General features: G+C 29.2%; 1 protein-coding gene across 7 annotated transcripts in view; it reads right to left on the bottom strand.

Annotated features, from left to right (window-relative positions):
- Window positions 1-21,638, bottom strand: part of LOC131854993 (cAMP-specific 3',5'-cyclic phosphodiesterase) — a 346,930-nt gene that overhangs the window by 12,456 nt on the left and 312,836 nt on the right. For all 7 annotated transcript variants that reach the window (XM_059206197.1, XM_059206193.1, XM_059206194.1 and 4 more), the window contains one exon: window positions 15,421-15,533. In XM_059206197.1, coding sequence (XP_059062180.1) covers window positions 15,421-15,533 — 113 coding nt within the window. The remainder of the gene's footprint in view (window positions 1-15,420; window positions 15,534-21,638) is intronic.

Here is a 21,638-nt window from a genome sequence, read left to right as displayed (position 1 = left end):
TTATATTTATACCGACTGGTTTGTAATACGTCATATACGTGACAACAAGTTACAGTCGATGAATACTGCCAAATAGCTCAGTTCAATTTGTGTAGTAGTCTACGAGATCCATTACACTATATGCTACATAAGGTCATATGTATCTACATCTTACAGTGGAAACTAATAGATATAAACTAAAAAGATGTCAGAATAGTTTTGTACCATATTTAAAAAGTTCTTTTTGATGTTAAAAATGTGCTAATAGGTTTATATGTATATTGACAGAATTCTAAGTATATATGATAATATATATTTGATGATTTAACAAGCCTCTACGTATCATTTGAATTCTATTATTGAGCATATAACTCAATATACTCAATAACAAAATTCAAATGGTACGTAGAGTTGCTCAAGCCGACGCGACGCCTGAAACTCTGGTCACATAACGGTCAGTGACAATTAGTAGTGGTTCTTACATTTAATTTGGTTGATGTGTTCTTGACACAGTTTGTTATCGCTTTGGTTTGTTGGTGTGGTTATCCACTTGTTTTGGGTAGGAAGTAAATAGATTCGAGGCTTCTTTTATTTATCGCGATTACAATATAATCTTGTATTAGTTTCCAGTATATAAAATTTGACCTTAGGGATATTAATCACTTATTAAGTGATTAGTATCTCAAAGATATGGATTCATAAGATATACGCAATATGTTAAAAATGCTGTAGTACCTAATAGTATTGATAAAGTAGTTCTTAGTGACTACAACAACTTTATTATCTATGATAGCTATGGGCCTATTTCTAGATATTAAGATATTTGGCTATATTTACACTTGATCTGTTTTTGTGAAAGTAATATTCTATTTCTGTCATGCGATTGACGTGAGATAACAGTTTTTTTCCACTTCACCTTTTTGTTACGCTGTTACAATCACTAGACCAATAAATTGCTTAAAAGAATATTAAGGCATAAGGTAGGTTTTTGCGATAAAAATGTTAGTACCATAAAAAAGGTAATGTATGTTGTACATATTATAAAATATACTTGTTTGTGAGAACTTTGTACGAAGTTGTTATTAATATATTTTGATTAGGTATAAACGATATTTGGTTTGCAGATTATAAACATCTCAATGAATAGAGAAATTATATTGATTTTTAAAACATAACACTTAGTATTTTTAATTAGGTACCTACTAAGATATACTTTATTGAGTTAAAACATATAGGTTTGGATATTGGATGCAACAGAGAATTCTTTTTATCTACATATGTATGTAAGCGTATTTCAAACGATATATTCTACTTATAAAAATCAAATGATTATGGAAATACTACAAGTATAGTAATCTAACATTATGGGAAACAAAATCATTCTACTATCTATATCTGAATATCTAGTAGTAGATCCAATATATTCTATATTTTGTTATTCAAGACGAGATATTCGTTGGCGAAAAACAGCATCAAATATGTTCTATAAGAAAATAAAATTAAAATATATAATTCACTTTTTAAAACATTGTTGTCTACACGTTTACATGGTTTCACTCAACGCAGTTTTGTAAATCTGATAGTACTACTACGTAAGTAAGTGCCTTGACCAATTTTTACAGTTTAAACACTTGTTCGATCTAGTGTAGTATGCCTGAAAGAATAAATTACTTTTTATTCTTATTCAGTGTTCCGATTTCATTACAATCTATGATATATACATTCATGGCTATAATTTTAGATGAGGTACTGAGATGCACAGGTAATGTCGACGTTGCTGTGGTTGTAAAATATGACATGTCCATATTTTGCGGGATTATTATTTTAATCGAAAGTGGTAGAGGGTGACCCTACTGATCACTACAGCTTAATTTACTTTGTTATCAGTTTACGTATGTTCAAAATTGAACTCATAACCTTTGCGGTGTATAAGTTCTGAAAGGTCATGAGCGTGATTTTGTTAACCACTATACGAGTAGGTATACCCTGACTCATAGAAGCCAAAGGTCATGAGTTTAACATAATGCTGAATACAAAATGTAATATGTTGTGATATTTTTCTTAATTCTTGTTATAATTGTCGACATACTATATTGTAGGAAAGGGTCTTCATATTTCGATTAGCACCAGGCGAAGGTCCTCAGCATTTGGTCCACTCTTAATACTTGATAACTAGTCGCGACAACAGATAGTAACTATCTTTAAAGATACCAAAAAAATATCATGTTGTTTTTATGTTTTCTAAACGATATATATCTAGATTGGTCTTTATCGTGGAGAAAACAAAAAACAACGTAATATGTTAAAAGGAGATTTCAAATATTATATTCGTATTGTTATGTCTTGGATTGTTTCCAAATATTCGTGGAAGTCGAATCACTCCAATTTCATGACATATTTTGTGGAAATTAAAGTAGGAAATTAAACGACTTAGTAATTTCGTGCTTAGTTGGAAATTACAATACTCCCTACCTTCCTGTCGATTTCATTAATTCTTTTATGTGAAATATAAATTTACTCCACAAGATTTCATATATTTATATACCGTAAGATATTTGTGTCGGGCACTTATATCTGCAAACCAAACAAAGAATTTCGAAACAATTTTCACTATTATCTTTATAATAATATAATATTTAGATAATCATTATTGTACAGAAATGCTAATAACTTCATAAATAATTGCATAAAGAAAAAAAGTTTTAAATAATAATATTAAGCTCTTAATTGATAGGAATTGCTATTATTATAATATTAAATAAGATAATACGTACATAGAGTTCACAATTATCTAGTTGTACTAATTGTACTAATACCTACACCCGATCTTGACTGATAACACTAATATTAAATTCGATAAACTAGAAACTCTCTACCTAAAGTATGAGTAATACTGTATGCATTACTAATTAGGTGACTGTTCCACAATAAAAACTATACAGAATGAAAAGAACGCAAAGACCCAGTTAAAAATCATGCAACCTACTTTGCTATGGCGCCGTTTATTAGAAGCAATAGTGACAAACTTAAATGAATCAGCTTTGACCACGAAGACTATGTATGATAGAGAACATATGATTAATAAAGAGAAAATAGAAAATACTAATATAGAACAGAAAGTGATTGGTAAATTATCCATTTCTGTCATCAGTTTACACATACGAATATTGTGTAGTTAATTAATATTAATTAGTTAATTAATATAGACAATTACATTTCTAAAAGTGAGGGTAGGGTTTCAATTTATTTAAATTTCGGCTAAATCTACATTACGAACGGATGGTATATTTAATATATTACAAAAGCTTTACAACTACATGAATTAATATATTTTGATATGATATAAAAATATTTTACTTCATGATGAGCATTTAGCATGACAGTTCCGTGCTACAATAAATATAATAAAAAATGTACTTTGATAAATTGAAATTGGTTGCAAATTGCAATTGTTGATATTGGTTATTAGTAGTAGAGTTAGAAAAATAACAAGCCGTGTAATACTGAGAACCGGCATCTAATTGAGTATCAAAATGCTCTTTCGACGCAAATCGGCTTACCGGCTCCTTACATCTACTTCAGTCTAAAATGTTTATTAAATAGTGAAATTAATGAAAATTCTTGTAGGTTTCATCTTCAATAGCTTAATAAATTTTAATTTCGAAAGGTAACAAAAAATAACCGTTCATTCAGCGCAATTAATACTAATTACTTATTGTGATCTTTTTAATTGACCTTAAGGGTTTTGGTTTTTTAATACCAAAATAATTTGTACATTAAGAACACTTAGTAGTGCTATTGGCCTTTTAGATACCCACCTAAAAAGATCTAAAGGACTCGTTTTTTAAATTATTTTATATTTACGTCTTGAAATACAATAAAATTATAAGTGTAGTACTATACCAATAAGTAACACAATAATTTTAGGTTAGACAGCGGTGGGGTTCTCTGGGGTGACGTATTATGGTGATTTGTCCGTTATCGTATAGCTACCCTACCGTCTCACTGATCTAGTTACACAAGTATGACTCAGTATCAATAGACACAGTCAGAAAGTCAACACGTAAATCACTACGACATGTATCAATGACAGCATCCTATTTTACACTGTCGTCAGAGATACATTTGATGCCAAATAAGTAGTTATAGGGGAAAATTGTTGACTGTGAAATATGTAAGTCTTTGTAAGCTTATTCAGGTTGCGGCCGCCCAATTTCGATAAAATTGTTAATATATTTCCTTCCTTTGTCCCATTTTGATAAAACCGGACAGAATTTTCTTTCCATCCTTACACATTATGTTATAGTCTTATTTAGTCTCAGTAGATTAACCTAGTTACATAGTATTAACTACAAAACTTAAATCATATTGAACACTGAACACACACACATACCTGATTTTGGCAGTTTAATGCAAATTGTTATGTATTTTTCAATAATAGCAATTCAATATTTAATGTATGGACAATTATAAAAATGAGTAAAATAAATTTATAAATTAAATATAAACAACCATGACCTACATTAAATTAGTATACAGTTGGTAGTCACTTGAACAATAATCATATTGTACATTCAGCTGTGTCTTATTCAAAAATTAAAATGTTTACAATGTATTATTTGCCATAATTATAAGTATTTGAATATATGTAGCATTAAATATAATAAAATCAGTATTCTTAGTAATAAAAGTACTAAAAATTTAAGTAGTAATAATTCACATGATATCATATAGTAATAACATGTGAATAATTTCAATCGATTAAACTGTTTTTGACCTTAGATGGACGTGGCGACGCCGACGTGACAATAGACATGCGCGAGCCCGTCAGATATTAACTGTATCGTTCTATCCTGTTATCTGCTTGTTGTAGTTGTAAACTGTTGCGTCAGGTAAAACTATTTTAATTGTACATAATGTGATATGTCACATTATGTACAATTAAAATAGTTTTACCTATATTGAAATAGTTATGGTATATGATCATAAAATGCACTAGCGTATCAATAATATGTATCAATAAAATATATTAATTTGTATTTAACGTTATTTCTTTATTAATTTGTTTATTGCATCAAGGACATAAAAACTATATATTGGGTATGTGTGTCATTATTTTCATTAGACCGTAGCTGGCCTCTATTGACAGTCGTTTTCATTTGCGCCTAGAAATAATTAAGTGTAATGGAAGAGCTAAATTAATATGATTGAAGAATGTATTTAAGATTTCCAGAAGAAATCAATAGAAGATGACGGAATGAGCATTATGTTAGGTCAAGGTTTATAAAACCAATATTATTATTATTGTTGTTGTTTATGTTAATATTAACATATTACGTTTCTTTCGAATTACTCATTAACTAATGTTACCGCTATTTTGTTACTTTTATATCTAAGTAGTAACTATTTTCTTTTTATTATGATACTCGGCGGTCATAAGAGTAATATATGAATATATCTCCCCACGACGCAGAACAAAAACATACATACTGAAATAGAATAATTTATTGTTGAAAAACAAAACAATCAAGTCGTTACAGTGGAAGTTCGGGGTCGTTGGAATTCGGTTCTATTCAAGGCTTATTTGTACCTGTAGATACTATTAAATAAACGTTGGACAACGCTAGAATATTTTGTTGTTTCTGTCAAGTGTAAGTTAGAGGGAATTGGTAAATTGATTTAGCTCACTTTAAACTATAGAATCTCTTGAATACTTGAATGAAATTTAAAAATTTTAAATATAATTTTTTTACTTCACCGTGTCATTAATTCGTAGTATTGTCCAAATAGGTAACAGTAAAATGAACATGCATGCATGTTGCTTATAATTGACATTATAACCAGCATTGTAAACGTTAATTGCCAATAAATAAATGATGTATTTTATAGACTGTCTGTTAATATAGACTCCCAATGGATAAGTTAAAGATATTTCGCTTTACATTCATATTTCGTTTAAGAATTGCAAAGCTATAGGCTGTGTGTGTATACACTCTCACACATTTATCATTATTATGTACATACATCACATTTTTGACATATCAGTAGAGATTGACGTTTTCTAAGAATTTGTGCCTAATTATTCTCATACATAACTTAGGCGTCAGAACGCGGCAATACTGTTTTCATGCCAAATTAATAGGTTTCATGGAATTCTGCTGAATTTGTATGCTCATGCCTAGTGTCACGTTCGAATATGTGAAAAAAAAAATTAAAGATAAAGGTTAAGGGTTAAGAGTTCCTGTTTCAAATAACACATTTACCGGAAAAGTATTCGATATAAAGTGGGGAGCGTAAAAAGACAATGTCGGGTACTTTCTATATAAAAAAATCCTATCCATTTAAAATATTTTCAACGCACATACATAGATTCTTAATCCGACTTTTACCTATTCCACTTCGTATGCATTATATGTATTATATTGTATTTAGTCAATATTACACAAACTTTTGGTCTTTATCGTGATTGATATTGTTTTATAAGAAAATCTTAAATTAGAGTATAATTCATTCATCACAAAAATTCTCCTTGTATGAATGTAAATCAGGGATCTAATAACTTTAATAAATTTGCCTATAATCGGTATCTCTTATCATGTAAATTCTTATTTTGTCTGTATAAAATATACACTAACATGCTAGATAACGATTGTTGTGTTGCCAATGATTTATTACTTTAAATTCGTTTTGCTTTAGTAAGCAACATTTCTTCATGACAAATAACGCTTTGGCAGTTTAAATTAATATATTTATGTATGTTTCAGTCGATACATAGCAATATCGGAAAACTCATGTCAACCTTCGAGCACGAAGCGGCGTGCGGCCGTTCGTCGTTCTGAGGTCAGAGAAGACGTCATACCAACTATAACCAGGTCAATTTGTATCGTAACTATTGGCTTCGTAATAAATTAATTACATAATATCCTTGATATTACACTTATTAATAGAATATTATAAATTATTCGGCGACATGCATATCACGACGATAGCATTCATTACTTACGGCTAAACTGATAATTAATTTTCGCGTGGTTTTTTTAAAAATTTCGCATCCCTTATGTGTGATAATAAGACTACATAAATTTGGCTGCGAGTTTTTTCGTTCTTGAAATAGTTTATGAGCCGAATTTTGGAATTTCAAATTAGTAGGTATACAATTTAGAAAACTGAGACAGCATTTTCTAATATTTGATTAATACTGTGTAATTTATTCAACACGGATATTCTAAATGTTCTAGTATTGATATGTTTTACAAATGAGATGTTATCGATACAAAAAGATACATATGATAGAAGAACTGCATAAGGATAGGAAACATTAAAAATGAGTAAAAATGTATGGTGGTAGAGAACAAGAGAACAAGAGACGATTGGTTAAACAATAAACATCTAAAGCACAGAAATAAATTATCAAAATACAACAAGAAACTATTGAATAAAGTTTCCTTCGGCAACTAATTGATTAACTGAATACAAATTATTTCCCTTCTAATTATTGCGAAATAAAAAAAATGTATTAATCACTACTTACATTACGCAGACTTGTAAGAGTTTTTCAAATTAATTTAAAGTAAAATTTAGCTGTCGAAACTTACCTACTACAAAGATTCTATTGTATAATATGAATGTTATAGTAGTCATTTTACAGTAGTGATGGAAGCTAATCACATGTCTGAATTGAAATATTCGCACGTGGTCAAAAAGATAAAATAGAATACGTAAACAGATAGGTGTAAGGATACTACGCCGCTTATCTGCACTTAATTTGGCAATATTTATATAATACGTCAATGATTACGTAGGTAATTTATTTAAAATATCTGTGACGGTGTTCATGAGCCGATAAATTGAAGATAAATATATTTGCAGTTCCAATTTTATAGTATTATTCATGGGAGATACCAATGTTAATAATGTATATTTCTTGATGTATCTACGTAGCTTAGTTTTACAAACGTGAAACTGTCGGAAACAAGAATATGCTTATCTTATTACTTTTTATTATTAAATTAAATGTTTTTGATTTTTCGAACCTTTCAAACAAATGCATTTCTGTTATGTTACTTTATGACTAAGAATTCTTCATATAGTAAGCCGTGTCTATATTTGCTAAACGTGATCTTGACTGAAAAATATTTTCAGGGAATTACATTTCAAAGCCATTTAAATTTTCCTGTTTTAACTGTACAGACATAAGTAGATACAAATAAAGAATTTACTAGATGATCTTTTATAAAATATTCTACTAGAGATATAAACAAATTACAAAATAATTATACTTTCAAATTTATTATTCCTAGAATATAGAAAATATTATTTTTATTTCAAATATAGTTCTAAAACATGCAATTTTGCACTTAAAATTGTAATTATAAATGATGTAGTTGATTTATTTTTAAATTATCTAGCATAATTGTCTCTAACAATCCATTTATGATTTACTGTAGAGCATGGATCTTTCTTTATAAGGGGAGAGTACTATATTTTAAGTTTTTATCTTGGTGATGAATGAGATAATTTATTTTTACTCTATTTCCTCATTGAGACTTATATGTTATTATTATTGTATTAAAAGAACACTTTATTGGTGGTAATCATGTAGGGTTATTTTCTAAATTATAAATTTGATCTGTACAGTATATAGCAGGTTCTATAATAATTAAAAGTATTCCTGCGAAGCAATACAATTAACGGATATATAAACATGAATATGGGTCATATTAGGGGGTCATTCATACTATGGTATTTGCGTCTTTCGAAATAAGTTAACAGAACTAAGCCCAAATCTATGAAAGCGGAAGGAAATTCTTAAAGCGTAGTCTATATAAATATGTAATTGTTTTACATATATGGATAGTATGTTTTACATATATGATAAAGATGAGAATAAATGTCCTAAGATCAACACGCTAGGTTATTCGATATAATTGTTTTGTGGTACATGAGTTATGTATGATAAAAGATATATTTTTCATTATTTTTCATGCTACATATGGACAGTATAATGCAAACTTTATTATGAAGAAGTAATTTTATTAATACGAAAATGGCTACATATTCGTTAAATAATATTAATGTATTATTATAATATTATATATACTGAATAAGAGTTTAGGCATAATTTTTAACGCGAACTGTGTCTAGACATTTTAAAGGAGTATGATAGCAGCTTGGAGTACTTTTAATTTATTATTTTAACATAAAAATGACAAATATTTTATGTTATCTATCGAATAATTAAAAAAGGAGTGTTTTACATATAATGTTTCCACTCGCGGGATTTGGCAAAATTACTTGGTATAATTTTAATGTAAAACTATAAAGCTAAGTTACATTTATTCTTTTTATGCATAAATGATAATTATACTTTTATTTAAGAGAAATTACTAGGCTATAATAGCCCAGTAATTTCATACCAGGCTTAGATCAACAGGTTGTGAGTTCAATACTGTCGACCCCTAAAAAACTCGGCGTGAGTAATTATTTCTGACTGATTCTCCGGTAATGCCATAAATAAAACTGCCATAATAAAACAAAGGGCTGCAGGATCCCTCCCTATCACGCATGCACTATCTGAGATAAAATGATTGATGGTATATATTAATATAATTTAAACTATTTAAACAACAATACACCTAATAAATTGTTAGTTAACATTTGGTGTGCGGATGGAGGTCGTATTTTTAAGTTGCTGTTGTAATTTTCGACTCTCCTACAGAAATAGCCGTTTTGTTACAAATATTATCATCAACATCTATGCCTGTTGTGAAATAATATTCCAGTGCTTACAAAAGTCGAACGTGTTGTTGAAATGAGATTTTCATGAAAAACACATTATTGATGTCGATTGACCTTGCGTAGGTAATATTTTTAGTAGCACACATATCGATAAGCACTTTTCATACCTTGTATAACATAAAAGGGCGGCTCATTTAAAAATCCGCTTTGTCCTAATTTTTCCGGAGCTTGGCGTAATTTTGTCTATATTCTCTGAACTAAAACGGTTACTTCCTGAAAGATAAATGGTATAGGCTGGTATAACATGGTTGCTGGATAATATCCATTTCGTCTTCCTTTGAAGATGACGTTTTCCATTATTCTGTTCGCGGAACCCGGGAGGGCGCAGATTGATTTTTGTCTCGTTAGGCGGGCGGCCTCGTGTTGCGTACGTGACTAGCGCCGCGTGCGGGTGTACGCCCGTGAATTTTATGAATGTAGAATAATGTGGATATGAAGGCAACAACAACTAGAGATTCAACGAACTGTAATTGGTTCCTTCTAACAGTTTTGTTTATTAGTATCAATATAGGTATTTTATACTGATTTCCTCTGTACATTGAATTCATGAATTTATTTATTTTAAATTAGAACAGAAGGTTATTTTATATCAGAACAGACGGATAGAACAATCATTGATATATGGTCTACGTATTAAGAATAGTCTCTAAAAATGTTGTTTACATTATATAAATGCAGAATAATACACATCAATATTCCATATATGTTACGAAATAATAAATACATATATTTTTTATTAATTAAAAAAGTTTAAATCCTCGCAGAGGAAGTTGCGGTTAACTGCTAGTTATATGACAACATAAGTGGTCTATTTTTATATGAAAATATATTCTATGCTATGCTTTTAAAAATATGTGAAGTATTTAAACACATACTTCACATATTTAAGCTAGGGCTCGGCTTCTTATACATATAGTTAAATACTTGTGCTACGATGGATATATATAGTTACCTATTGAACTATTCAAGAAGAAACTACTACGTCGTTAACTACATTTCTGGTATTGATTACTTTATTACTCAATTACTATGGATACATATTAATATTATAAATGCGATCTTGTGTCTATTAATCTGGTGTTTCTGGCGTCCATAAGCTAAGGTAACCATTTACCATCAGATGGGCCGTATGCTTGTTTGTCGCCATCGTAGTATAAAATCTGTCAATTTATTACATTTCTACAGTTAAATAACTAAACAGATCCTAACAAAATTTTACGTGAAGATTGTATTGTATTGTAAGTACAAACATAAAATATCTTTTATCCGAAAACAGCAGACAATATCGTGAGTATCACCTAGTATTTCATAATTTAACAATCCAATTTTGTACGCACAATACATCCTTTATTTATAAATTGTCATTTCGTCGTCTATATTACGGCGGATGTAATTTGAGAAAATTATCATACTAGGATTTTCGTTATGGTTTAATTCAACAAATTGCCAGAGGCTTCAATTAGCATTTGGCGACAAAGCTTCGTTACGAAGCTGGAAGCTACTTTTGGTATATAAAATTAATTCTAACGTGGGCATGTTCATCACCCATGACAAAGACATGGCAAAGTAATCATAATACTCCGTAATATTGATGTTGTATGACAATTATATAAAGATCAGTTTATACACTAAATTGTTAGCGTTGTAAGGTACGTAAAGTATGTTCATTTATATTTTTGGTAGATATTCAGAGAATTGATATTGAATTTACGATGGTTGCGAATACGATTTTGTATTCAAAAGTGTGATTGTTTGTATCGGTTTTGGACCTTTCTATTAGACAGCAAAGCCTATGTCATCATAATAGTAGTAGTTCTACACTACACAACACTATATATTTCATACATGTACATACTTACAAAAAATGTAAGTATTTAATATATATATATATATATATTATCAGTTGTCTATTACATAATATAATATGTAGAGAATAAAAAAAATACATAAATAATATGAAATAATTACTTGTCTTATACTATTCGAATACGTTATTGTATCCAAAGCTTTAAAAAACCGTTAAGTATTTTACTTTGAGCTCGAAAGAAAAAGTTAATCTCCGGAACAGGCGTACTCTGTGGGATTTGCAGACAAAGAAGAAACGTCGAAGTACTGTAAAAGGATGATTGCTTGGTTATTACACTACATAATTATACACTCGTTTGTCGAGTGTCGTCTAAAAAAAAAGCCTTGGTCGCCTTTTGAAGAAAGAAAGAAGAAATATATCTCTTTAGTAGAAGTAAACAACTTACATTATGGTAATATAAATTATTACAATGATGTGGGTTGAATACTCAATACGAATTACTAAAAGTAATATGTGGAAATAGTACTGCTTGAAAAGGAACAGATAAATACTATCTGCAGTTTATTATCCATATAATAGTATTTACAATGTGAACTTATAAATTGATTAGTTTTACTACAATCTATATGAGAGCGATATAAGGGAGAGGATTAGATACCTTTCAAAATTCACCTAGGATAGGATACGAATAAACTAGAAAAGACAATTTTCCACCGAATGATATATTACATAAGTCCCTTATTTGTGTATCTTGTTACTGCGAAGGGTAAGCTCCCCAAGCCCATCTCATAGACCGTAGCAGATTTTGTTACCTGTTATATAAAGCAGTTTTTGACAAAATACTTAGAAAGATCTGTTTACACTATAGATAAGGACAACCCATAAACAGGTTACTTAACAATCCTTGGAAATTAAAATAATATTAATTTAGTGTGTTTTATATTACTACTATAGAACAGAGACTGTTTTTATTTTTCACTAATGTATTGAAATGCATACAAATTGACGAAAATATTATAAATATATTCACTTTAGATGATGACGAATATATTAGGTAGATGGTATGCCAAAGTTGTAAATAACAATTATCATTTATTTCTATTTTATTTTTATTATATAGGTATTTTATTGCACTAGAAACAGAAGAGTATTAATTGTTTAATTATTATTGTATGTAGAAAAGGTATTTCTTAAGTCTCGTCTAAAAATACCTGAAAACGATTCTCTGGATTATATTACACTCAAGTCTAAACTCAATTTTAAATTAAAATGGTATAACATAAGTAGGTATACTACAGAACCCTATCATTTATTTTTAAAAGTTTTATTAAAAGAAGCATGGAAAGCTGACGCACGATCCAGAAGATGTTACCAAAAATAATAGAAGGAAAAATGGTTCACATTACTGGCTGATATTTAAATATGGGCCAAAGAGTATTATGTTACGATTTACCTATTTGTACATAGTTTTAATTTTATCTGAAACCTGATTATACAATATCAAAAGTCCAATATATTATTACTATTTTGCCTCATTGACTAGGATTTTATTTACGATGCCTCATGAGATTACTTGTTATTTTTCGACAATGTATAAAAAAATCACCTACTGTTGTTCGAAATAGAACAAGTACCGCGTCTTTACAATAAAAAAAATAGTACAAAAATATATACAGGTTTATGATTGTTCTACATACATATGTATCTCTTATTCTTTTATTTTTCCAGATTTCTGAATAAACGGAAGTAGGTAAAGTTTAAATGAAGATGAAACCAGGAGTTTATTTATTCTAATCCATGTAATGTATCACTGCACTGAGTTAGATAGATTACAAGATTGTATACTTGCGCCACTGCCGAAATATTTCAATATGTAAGGCATCTCTTTTATATTTATAACATTTGGAGAAGGATTGCTTTATATCAATTAATTTGTATCAAAGAATAGCGTAGGCTTAAAATATTTATGTACAAATAATTATTTAAGCCTTTATAATTAATTTGCTTGTATTTATATCCAGATAAATATGACCTCATGCAGTTGATTGATATATAACTGATAATTATATGTATAATGGGAAAGATACTGACATATATGAACGACACATTTGCGGATTAATTCGCGGTTTTGGAATATGTTGGAATGCGAGTGTGTCTCGCGTATCTAATCTATGTCTTTTGTAAAAAGGAACATAAATCCGTTATTTTCCTTTCAAAAAACATAGATTCCATAACTTGACATTCAATCTGCACTAGTTGAGAATGTATTCTGTTATAAGTAAAAGTAGACTAATATTCTATGTCTACATATGCTAATATTGTAAATTAGAAATATTTTTTTGTATGTCACAGAAATTATATTTATTTGTATGACCAACTTGGTTGAAAGATATAACATTCAATAAAATTAACATAATACTTACAATATTACGAGCGCCCGGGTCAACCCCGAGACTAACTACAAGTCCTATATATTTTTATATACAATAATAACAAACGTTTAATATATATAAAAGTATAAATAGAAAAGTCTTGTTTTCGTTCAATACCAAGCGGTTACAGTTAACTCACAATCATTTATATCCATAACACACAGGTGAGAAAAGATTCGATTTTATGAGAAACACAATTAAAGATATCATCGCCATGACGACAGTCATTGTGCTGGTAAATAGGTGCTAAAATGTAAGACCTAGTTCGTGTATTTTCGTACGTAAATTTCCACTAAGACATTTGTAAGTTATAATCTCATCTTACCTGCTATAAAATAATGAATCTGTATAGGTACAATAACTCAAAAAATACCAATTAGACAATAATTGCCCACAATGCAATACTTTCCTGTTCGAGTATTGATATTTTCCCTTAAAATAATTTGATTGAAAATGAATTCAGTGATGGAAAATTTGCAACAAATAATTGTAAAATCATGTTACAAATATTGTACGCCGAGAGACAGAGATAATTAACCAAATAATTAAGAATATGTCGCAAATTTGTAATAAACATTGCCATTAATACAATTAAAGTTTGCCATTTTCAAGAAAATGAGTACACTAAAAATAAAAATATTACATATATCGAAAGCATATTATTTACAAGATGAATAAATGTCAAATTTAAATTAAGTCTTATATAGCCTTTGTCTCTACGTAATCGCTCCATGTCAATACATTTTTCAGGAAAGTTCTTCTATAAATCTATAAATGACCTGTTTTTAATCAAATAAAAAAGTATCGGGCAGTTTGTACTATGGTCCATTACGGGTTATTAATAAATTACTCTAAAGAATACTTTAATATAAAAATGATTTTGTTGACTAATATCATATTTATAGGCAAATTAATATTTTCTAGTTCCTCGTTCGTTACTATCGTCTTTATCCACAGCAATCAATTACATATATCAGTTCAGATTATTAGTTTGTGAGTTGCCATGTCGACTTACTGTAAGGTTATGTTATCTTTACTTCTGGCGTAGAAATATCAATTTCATACTCTACTAGCCTTTGTCCGCAATATCGTTCGCAATGGAATGGGATATATTATTTTGTTAAACAAATAGTCTCCATTATTTCCAATTTTTAATGCTAGGTGATATTTTAACATAAAGGACAAACTTATAAAGATTTTTTATATATACTAGATGAATACTTTAGGAACGCATAGACATTACAACAAACATATAAATATTTCATGGAAGATAACTGTTTTGACATGGAACAAAGCTAAATTTTAAATGGAAACGAAATAATAGGCATTATGTATGTCATAATCACGTAGTTAACATTGTGAATAGATAACTACGTTAGTGGAACTGTTCACAATAGAACTAACCTTGAGCGAAGCCATATCGGAGACTGAACGATGAGTTTGTATGGTCTCGAGCTGGTCTAAGCACCAGTCGAGTTCCTCCACGGTCTCCAGTGCCAGCTTCATATAGGCTTCGTCTGTAACAAGCAAAAATATTAATTAATTATAATTAAAAAATAATGTACATCAATATTACCACGATATATTCTAATATATTTTGGAGCGAAATCTGTTGTTCAATGATAGCATCACGAAAATCAATTCAGAATAGGAAAATATCTCGCATAACATACAAACAAAATTTAGTTGAAATAAGAATCTACAGTTTTCTAAGAACTATATGAGGCAATACTATGTTAGTATAATTTGTATTTATTATATGATGTGAAAATAGTGCGATTATAGTGCACAGACACACAGACAAAAAAACAGAAATTGTAAGAACCGCTTAATAATCAGTGACGTTGTAAAGAGTAGTGTTTAGTTTATCGTATAGGTACATGTGTATGTCGGACTTTATTATATGTATAGATTTCTGACTAGAATGTTAACGAAATGTATTCGTTACGTTTAGCCTACTTACAAAACATGAACATAATTAATAAATCTTATTAAGATGTAACAAATATGGACATGAACTAATTGGTGTTCACATTCAAATAAATACCTAATTTAAATTATCCAGCAATAATCTAAAATTAACTTTATGTTACTTTCGGTGAACCCAACTTGTTTGCGAAACATCAAAGAGAGCTTAGATTCTTACAAAAATGGAATAAGGTAAAAATATACCTACTCATATTACTTATTTGAATATTAATGTACATGTTCACAAATCATTGTAATAAAGAGTAATGTTGGTACATATAATAGTAAATTCCAGAAATAGTTCAGGTATTGAAAATGGTATATAGGAAAACAATATAGCTTAAAGATCGATTTAAATTACTGTCACAGAAGATTTAAAAGAAAGGTACAATTAGAGATACGTGAGTGCGATATATACATATAGTGACATATTGTTTCTTATGCAGATATGTATGCTTCAGGTTTAATTACAAGGCAAGGTAGTGTCATGTGTCAACAATATACCATAATTATAGTAAATTTCGTGGTCTTTCATCTCATGCCGCAGTTTCCCGATATTGTCAAAGTGTGCCTGAACACATTTAGTTAAGATAGTAGTGAATTTAAACCGATTACTTATCGGTTATAATTAATGACTAATTAAAGCTTACCTCTTTAAAATCAGATTTAAATGATGGATAATACGAATATCTTTATTAATTCTATAGTAATACATAGCAGATCAACTTAAATTGTAACACCACAAAATACTTTAATATGAGCAACCAAAATTTAAGGTTTTGTCGGAGGAATTCGATAAATAATATTGTGACACGAGATTTTTATACATTAAATTATAAAGCTGAAAAGTTTGTTTCGTTGAACGCGCTAATATCATGAAGTATGAAACAGTACCTTGAAATAATATTTCAGTGTTAGTTGATATATAGGACTATAGGTTATAACACCACTCTATGAACAAAAGGACCACAGTATACTTGAAAAAAAAAACAGGCGGTGGTAGACACGGGATGGTCTCTTGTATGACGCATAAGCGGATCAGCGTTTTGACAAAGACAATGCAATAAAGACATGATGATTGCATAAATATATAATTTGGAATTAAAACTTGGTAGATGCGTTATATTTTTTATTGCTAAATCCCATATATTGGTACAATTTTATCTGTATACAATAACAAAGTATTTTATGACAATGACGTCAATAAGTACTTACTATAATTTATAGATTACAGTAGTCAACCAACGTGTTTTTTAATCATGATGTAAAATTAATATACTTATTGGAAGTTAATAAAACCATAATACCATTATCATTATCTATATCTTTTGTACACTACCTACCTATGGACAAACAGTTGACTTATAGTTTTTATTTCAGTTTATAAATTAATAAAACTATATATTATAATAAAAAATAGTTTATGAAAAAAATATTCATAATAATATTGAATTCTTTTTTATTACATATAGAATAATTTGTTGTGTATTATTTCCATCATATATTTTTTATTACTTTTATATGTTTTATATATAAGTATCACATCATTTTTACTCTACTTGGTTGTTTTTTTTTCTAGTACAAAATATAATAGTTAGGGACTTGTTATTGATAATATATTTAGAATGTATTTACTTTCGATTTCTGAGAAGGGTTGACGGCTAGTTAGTACGCAGCTGGATAAAATATGGTTTATTTCTATACGAAGAATAATTGTCAGGTGATATGTACGTAATTAGACATATGGACTAGTATAAACCCATAGACATTTTTTATATTCCATTACTAGAATGATAGAGCTTCGCTCGCGCTCTTAGAGCAGAATATAACATATAAAACAAAATATACGAAAGTTTTTTCAACATATTACCTATCGCGTTTTTATGTAAATATTTATAAACACGTTTTTGTAAGTATTTTTTTAAATCGTTAGGGTAATCTACCGATTAATTCCTATTGGTATTGTCACAGCTAAACATATATACGGAAAAGAAGCGCCAAAAAACTACTACAGAGTAGTCATATAAAATTTACATTACAACATTTATAATTAAAAGTACACTAATAGGTATGTTTATAGAAAGTGGTTTTGAAAAACAAATGAACGATGACAATATTAAATAATATACGTTATCATGTGTCGACCATGATGACCATGAAAAAGCATGAGTGGTTCATGCTTTTTCATTCCGGAAAACTAAGATGACTTAACAATAACAATAAAAATATCTTCACAATTCACATAGCATTATCACAAGCTAAGCAGAGCTTGTGTTATGGGTACTAGACAATTGCTATAAATACATACATACATTTTTTCATAAATAATATATACAGAAAAACCCAGACCGATACAAACAATCATACTCAGTCAGTAATCATACTAATCAGTACAATAGTTGTACCGAGCGAGGAATCGAACCTGCTGGATTGGGTCGACCATCGGAAGTAAGGCGTGTGCTAAATAGCTAGACTACCGAGGTCGTCCTATGTCTCCTATTCTGTAATTATAATCTTATTATTATGAAGACTTATTGTGTATTATAATGTAATTTCACTGCCTTGCCTCACCCGAAACACAGTTTACAAAACAAGTTGCTTGACGGAGGATATAGCTCGTAATATTTACATAATAAAGTTGAAGTAATTATTTAATTTCTTCAAATACAGCATATCCGCTTTGGTTGCTTTAAAAGAATCATACAAAAAGAGTACATGATATACAATACACTTTTATTTTACGGAAGGACAAATAGTGACTAATAAACTAATAAATGTAATTGGAAATACCCACTTTAGTGGACAATAAATCATCGCTTATTTCCTAGTCTTATTTATCAATAAAAATATAAAAAAACATACTATTTGGAGGATGTTATTTATTCATATGTATTAAGTAATTGTTAGTTACTGAGGTTCTCATGCAATCACGGAAGAGATTTTTTTAAGAATGGAGTCAGTTACAAATATACCTTTATTTTTAATTAAAAGGTACTGGTTGGAGAAAATGTATCTATGGTATGAGTACGATGAACAAGATTCAACAAAAGACCCCTAAAATTAATTTCTTCACAAATCTGTTAGATACATCAAACAAAGAATACTGTACCTATTTATTGTCTTATCATGGAAAGTGTATATAAATCTATGGTGAAATCGGAGTTAGCAGAAAACGGTTTAAAAAGTTACGTGTTCTATGTGTAAAAGATGATACTACTATAAATTTCCTGAAAGTTACACAAAATTAAAACAATTGTCGAATATTTATAATTTAAGATAAAAAATACGGACAAAAATTACGATTTGCATTAAATCTAATATTACAGATTAAATTTAATATACTTTAATTTTATTATTTTTTTAATAAACAAGGAATAACTCCACTCAAATAATTGTAATAATTTACGATAATCAATGTGTGAAATAGGTCATAACGCATATGTTAATTGTGACTCATTATTGACACTCGAATGAGTATTATAGGGTCAGCTTATCGGTATAACAACAGGCTCGTTTAACAGGGCATCTTAAAGTTAATTGATAAAAAATTTTGATATTGTTAGAGCATTGTGTGAATAACACAGAAGATTCATAAGATAGCAGATATGTATTCGTTTCCACCCCCAAAATACGCCAAAGATGATAAAGACAAAAATATTTATAAGATATTCAGCATTTCTAAAGGTTCAAGTGTTGTCATTAGGCGAAATTAGAAGACGAGTTTGAGGATTATACGCAATTCAAACTTGTTCCTCTTAATTTCTAAACAAATTGGACTTCATAAGTTAGTATTCAGAAATGGCGAGAAAATTTTGTTTCTTGACCTTTGATAATTTATTTACGAAATAAAGCTGGAAAAATATTTTTATTATACGGAAAATAGAAATATACTTGCTGTAAGGGTATATCATTTAAATTGTTGATTAGTTACTTAAATAGCCATATCAAAATTAATACCAAAATAAAAATATATTGGACAAACATTAATAATGCTATAACTTTAAAATTAAAAATATCTATTCAGTCGCATTATCTACAATTGTCTATATATTTATCCTCTCATGCAGATAATGTTGGCTTACTATTTAACCGGTTCCGGAATGACACAGAGATAATTCACAATTATCGATATGTTAAAGGTCCTGATAATTAAGAAGATTAATTATAATTGTTTACTGTATTGCAAGGAGCACGTGATTAGCGCGTCACAAAGTGGTGTCTTCTTCTAGATAACTAGCGAGTTTTGACGCGCTTTGACCCCATGTGAAGTAAATAAAGATTACTCGTTGTCTGCAACCAATCGATGACAAGCTTGTAACGTAAATATTATGAAATCTATATTAATACTAGTAGTTAAATATGTTAACGTAAACAGACAGCCACTACCACCTTATTTACTGAAAGTACTGTTTTATATAGGTCTTAAAAGAATTATAGTTATACTACGACTACAACTTTATTAAAGTCGTCTAAGTAAGTACTGTGTCTCATTTATTTCTGCCGCCATGCAACTGGTTTTGTAAAACGTGTTTCGAGTAAAGTCTGAGATATGACAGTGAAATTAAAGAGTAAGGAGGTATGATATCTCAGTCCTCCGGTATTATAAGGCATGATGCCATGGGTGTCACACGATAACTTGATGCCCGTTATACTCTTCATAATATACAGGCGACGATTACATATTAGCAGATTAGATGTTACTTAGTAATTAAAAAAAAAAGATAAAAACAGAAACGATACGGAAAATAATTTGAGGAAACTGCAAAATTTCGATTGTGTATTTCTCTTAAAACATTATAAATTCATTCTCCAGCATAAGCGTGAATTCATGTTTTATACATTATTCAAATCTAATTCAATTGTGACAGTAAATAAGCGAGTCGGTTCTCAGTTCCAAATACATATTAGTATTTTCATGCTTTCTTCGCTTATGAATAGATTATAATTGGTTCCATACTAATTTATTGAACGTCAATAAAAAAAAAATTACTGGCTGGTAGAGTAGCGAAAGTGGTTTATGATTCAATTTAAGGCCGGAAACGCACGTAAAAACCCTGTATACGTATTCAGACGTCACAGTATCGTCATATTATTATAAAAAATGCAGGTACTAAAATAATAGGTACCCATAAAGGGTACCTATTATTTTCCAGTCCAGTGTGGTAGTCATGGTTTTTTAAGTGAGTTAAAGTGCGAATCACAGGATCTTAGCACACCCCACTTTAATGAGTATATCTATTCATTGTGCCATTGAAAGTTTTGGTTGTGGAAAGTTGTGGAAAATATAGTTACCAAAATGAGACGAATTGTACTAATGTTAACATGGAAGATTTTTGTTCATTGGATTTAGTAATTACAGTACAAAGTAGTAGCTGTAGCAATGAGTAGGACAGTGTAGTAAAACTTTCAAAGGAAATGATTACTAAATTGGTAAAGTATATCTAAGTGTATTACAATGAGTTCACTATCAATGTAAGATAATGTGTAACATACAATAAACACAATCTAATTGAGTCTCGTTTTTAAAATCGGTAAACATATCATGTCACAATGTCATTGGCCGCATTATTTGTCCAGCGACGCCAACGTTTATAACAAGTAGCAGACAAGTCTGATTGATCTGCGATGTCAAAACAATATTTTCGTCAATAACT

Source organism: Achroia grisella, unplaced genomic scaffold (genome assembly GCF_030625045.1).
Source record: "Achroia grisella isolate CSIRO2021 unplaced genomic scaffold, CSIRO_AGI_Agris_v1 utg126, whole genome shotgun sequence".
Lineage (NCBI taxonomy): Eukaryota > Metazoa > Arthropoda > Insecta > Lepidoptera > Pyralidae > Achroia > Achroia grisella.
The sequence above is the reverse complement of the archived record's forward strand: the minus strand, read 5'-3'. Positions and strand labels throughout refer to the sequence as shown.